Source organism: Limulus polyphemus, unplaced genomic scaffold, assembly GCF_000517525.1.
Source record: "Limulus polyphemus unplaced genomic scaffold, Limulus_polyphemus-2.1.2 Scaffold717, whole genome shotgun sequence".
Lineage (NCBI taxonomy): Eukaryota > Metazoa > Arthropoda > Merostomata > Xiphosura > Limulidae > Limulus > Limulus polyphemus.
This window is the reverse complement of record NW_013666327.1, coordinates 103,197-108,096: the sequence shown is the minus strand read 5'-3', so window position 1 is coordinate 108,096 and position 4,900 is coordinate 103,197. Positions and strand designations below refer to the sequence as shown.

Below are 4,900 nucleotides of genomic sequence, written 5' to 3'. Positions count from 1 at the left end.
CAAAAACAATAAATACTAAGCTGCTTAATAAGCATGTCAGAAGGTCACGTGGTACTTGCTTCACCTAGTCAAATAATGTTATGTTCCTCAGAATAGGATACATGCTGTTTATTTTGTCCTTTCAAATAATGTTATGTTTCTCAGAATAGGATATATGCTGTTTATTTTATCCTTTCAAATAATGTTATGTTCCTCAGAATAGGATACATGCTGTTTATTTTACCCTGTCAAATAATGTTATGTTCCTCAAAATAGGATACATGCTATTTATTTTATCCTGTCAAATAATGTTATGTTCCTCAGAATAGGATATATTCTATTTATTTTACCCTGTCAAGTAATGTTATGTTCCTCAAAATAGGAGACATGCAATCTATTCTACCCTGTCAAATAATGTTATGTTATTCAGAATATGATACATGCTGTATATTTAACCTCTTTTTTCACACCTGTTATAGAACCTTTTTCAGTTCGTGGTTTTAACCAAAATGAAAACTGAACTTCTAATTCGCCATTACTTAGAGAGAAAAGAGGGGTTGCGAAATCGCCAAATTAGTTACTTAAACGAAATCTATGTCGTAGAGTTAATATTATTTTCTAGGTGAATAGATGAAGATAAATAAATCAAACTGTTTATCCTAATTTTATTAACACTTGCTAATGATTTCTCCAGGATTTATAGGTTGACTCAACAGCCATCATATACAAAGTCAAATTCATTTTATAGAAATATGAAAACAAAAGAAACTTTGTCCGTCATTACTATAGCCTCTCCATCTATTTAGTTATTACCTTATGTTTGGCTATACTAATATTTTATGAAGATAGTTAATTAAATATACATGCCTTTCAAGCCTTCTGTGTCAATATCTAGTGTTTATATCATGTATGATTTAAATTTAATGTACATTTCAAAGAAAATCTGGAATATACATGCCTTTCAAGTCCTCTGTGTCAATATCTAGTGTTTATATCATGTATGATTTAAATTTAATGTACATTTCAAAGAAAACCTGGAATATACATGCCTTTCAAGTCTTCTGTGTCAATCAATATCTATTGTTTATTTGATGTACGATTTAAATTTAATGTATGTTTAAAAGGAATTCTGTAACACTTTTTTCGCTATTTTTTATGTTTAAATTGTGAATTTTGATGTCTACAGATGCATTTACTTACGTTTTGGTTAAATAGGTTTATCGTTTGTACAGATATATGCATATGCTCCTTTTTTCAGAATTCTGCAATATTTTGTTTTGTTTTTTATGTGGTGTTTATTAGGCGTGGTTAAAGCTTCAGCTGTCTGTTTGGTAATTATTTTCATCTATATATTTCTCCATCCCATAACTTGTAACTTGCTTTTCGAAAATTGATTGCTGTGTTTATTTGTAATTTTTACCATTGATATATATCTAAATTTAATATCCAAACCTTATTTTATGACACCGTTTTTATAATAGCTGAGCAAGCTTTTGATAAAACTTCGAAATATGAGGAAAAATATCACAGCTTATGTTCCTGGTTACAGTAGGTTTAGAGTATCGATCTTATCAATATACACTTCTGAACTAAACTTGGATAAGTAAAAAAAATATAAGTTTTAAAGAAGCAATGAAGTTGGTTGGGTACGATGAAATTTCCATACTACTTTTAATAAGCTACCAAAAAAGTAGAAAACAAACGGATTTCTTGGAAAACGCCTTCAGAAGTTCATACATTTCTGCCTGATCCAGCAATACGATCCTTTGAAAGATTAAGCAAATTCTTTTGTGTGCTCGTATTTTAAGGTAATATCAAAAATATTTACTGCAGAAAGTTTGTTGTGAATCTTACCTTTTGTCTCCTACCAATATTTCACCCCATGATAACATTTAAATAAATAAGTTTTATATATGTTTAAACGCTAGTATTAAGAAGCAGCTAGTTGCTATTAGCATAAGCACCGAGTAAGTTGGCGCCCAGCCCCCTCAGGAAAAGCACATAATATAAAGGACTAATAGACTCTTTACGTGTCAGTAATCCTGGATCGCCCCCCCCCCCTTTACCGGAAAAAGAAATCTCGGCAACAATGATTATTAGAGTGTTTTTCTATCACATACGATCTTTTGTTTTTACCAACGACAGCAAGATACTAGCTTAATAAACTTTTTATGTCTTTTGGCTTTAATCATTGTACAATGTACTTATGCGTATGTCTTTAGAAGCTGTTAAAAACTGCGGATAAAGGTGGTTTCTCTATCTCTTTTGTCCATTACTATTTTATGGGCATAATATTTTATGTATACATACTAATCGGTACAAATAATTATTTATGATTTTGAAATAAATGAAGATATTAACTATGTAAATCTAGGGCCGAGCGTGGCCTAGTAGTTGCTTTGCTTGGCTATGGAACTGCGGATCCATGGTTCGTGTTCACTAAATTGTACTCCACACTTTGTGTCTGTTGGTGCGTTATAAGAGTAATGGTAAAATCCCACTATTCGATTAGTGTAGCCCAAGGCGGTGGATGCTGTTGACTAACTACCTTCCCTATTTTCATTGAGTTGGAAATTAGAGACAACTTTGCCCGAATATCCGAAACAAACAAATAATGTCAATTGTAAAACGGGTAATCGTGTTTACTTTTTGTCATATAAGTGATAGAATGAATACAAACACTTGAAACTTTGTAAAAACTAAGGTAATCCTTTCAATTTGTTTTAGGTGGTCATTCGGATTGCTGAAACTTCGATAGTGATTGAAATATATCAATAAACTTGTAAAGAATGACATAATATCCAAATCTATTATTTTAAGAACGTTTTATATACTTTTTGAATGTGTTACATAACCAAAAAAGTGCAGAACTGTAATTACAGATAAATACTGAAAATTTTCATAACATGTTTTCGTTTTAAGTCCAAAACTTCCTTAAAAGTAAAACTGGAAACATGAACGTACGTTTTATAAAATATTTTATTTTATATTACGATTTAACCTGTCAGAAATGAAAAGACTTAAGAAAAATCGTTCTGATATCTAAAACAAGTGATTAAAATAAAATCAAGATAAATGACTTCTAAAGTAAGGGTTTCTAGTGTTAACTTATTCGTTATATAAATCTCAATAGACTTCGTGTACCTGATATTCATCTTGTTGCATTTAAAGTTTTTAAACGTAACAAATTTAACATTTAATCTAAAGTACATGTTCCAAGAGTATTTTGATAGCTTTCTATCGAACTATTTGTTATCATGAAAAACCACTGATTGTTGTGTCAAGAATAAACAATAAAAACATGTCAAGATGTTGAGAACCTCTTGTCTAGATATTCCATACAATAATAACTTAGAGTCCTGATGCACTAATAATTTGCAATATTGTGATGCAATAGTTATTTACAGAGTACTTCTAAAGTGGTTATTTACAACTCCTGATAAATTGAATAGTTACAAAGATTTGATACAGTACGTATGTACAAAGTCCTAATTCAGAAGTCATTTGTAGTGTCTTATAAATTGGCTATTTACAATGTTCTGATTAATTGATCAGTTACAAAGACCTAATAAAGTATATATTTACAATACCCTGATAAAGTGGTTATTCATACAGTCTTTATACAGTAATTATCTCCAGTGTTCTGGCACAGCAGCTACTTACACAGTCATATTATAGTAGTTTTTGTATATATACATATATATATATATATATAGAAACCTAATATATTTTTTACAAAATTCTGATCCAGTAATTATTTACAGAATACTGATTCTTTAGTTATTTTCAGAGTCCTGAGACGAAATTCTGAATCATGATATTACTTCTGATGTTTTTCTCCAATTTTAATAACAGGAGTAGTGATTTAGAACGTAGTTATTTGCTTCAGACCAAGAGAAACAAAACACGTCGAGCTTGCTCCGCGCGCGCGCGCGCGCTGTGCCGTCACTGTCACATCATTTTGCACTCGAACTACTCTCATTGGATCTTCGTAACAGGCTGAGTAGTGGTCGTGTTCTTTGAACATCGCTAGTCACAGGTAGGAGAGTTCACGAGCAGGAAACCCGACTTCCTCACTTATTTGTGGACTCAAACAGAAATGGTATTGTTGTATCTTTCCCGAGTTGTATGTGACTAAAAATAATAATAACTAAATGTTAGCTAATTTTCACATATTTTAACATATATATATATATAAAAACATTGACTTTTAGAGTTTAGATTTGCGTTTTTAGATCTAGATATTAAAATATATCATTGTCGCAGAAATCGGAACGTTATAATGAAGAACAGACTCTAAAAACCTGTAACATTTTTTTCAAATTGCGAAAACGAGGCGATTTTCTCCTTTTATTCCTTAATATACTTGTAGCATCATTTCATTTCCAATAAACTAGAATGAATCAGAAGATGATAGATAACTGCACATATGACGGAAACGAGACTTTTATAGCTACCAATGATACCTTTATAAAAGACATTCCCACAGAAAACGTTTACATTCTTCCATGGTGGCAACAGACTTTATGGAGCCTTGCGTTTGGAGGAATGGTTCTAGTTGCTACTGGTGGCAACGTGATCGTCATCTGGATTGTACTGGCTCATAAAAGGATGAGAACCGTCACCAATTACTTCTTGGTGAACCTTAGCTTAGCAGACACCATGGTTTCCACCTTGAACGTTATCTTCAATTTTTCATCCATGCTGAACGGTGACTGGCCTTTCGGTAGTGCTTACTGCAAAGTGTCCAACTTCATCTCTATCTTGTCGGTAGCTGCTAGTGTATTTACACTCATGGCAATCTCCATTGACAGGTAAACAGTTACGTCTACTAACTGTTATTTACTGAAATAAATATAAACCCTATAACCCAAGCGCTTTCGAAAGATGGACCTTTTATTCTTCAGGCAAACAGTTTGCC

At 31.9% G+C, this 4,900-nt stretch overlaps 1 protein-coding gene across 3 annotated transcripts in view; it reads left to right on the top strand.

Annotated features, from left to right (window-relative positions):
• The first annotated feature begins 3,994 nt into the window (after window positions 1-3,994).
• The window catches only part of LOC106460138 (tachykinin-like peptides receptor 99D), a 97,319-nt gene continuing 96,413 nt past the window's right edge, over window positions 3,995-4,900 (top strand). For 2 of the 3 annotated variants that reach the window (XM_022386791.1, XM_013919819.2), the window contains exon 1: window positions 4,311-4,793. In XM_022386791.1, the coding sequence (XP_022242499.1) occupies window positions 4,378-4,793 (416 nt within the window). In that variant the 5' untranslated portion in view covers window positions 4,311-4,377. Of the gene's footprint in view, window positions 4,090-4,310; window positions 4,794-4,900 lie in introns of those variants that run through there. The other variant, XM_022386790.1, reaches the window with a different exon arrangement.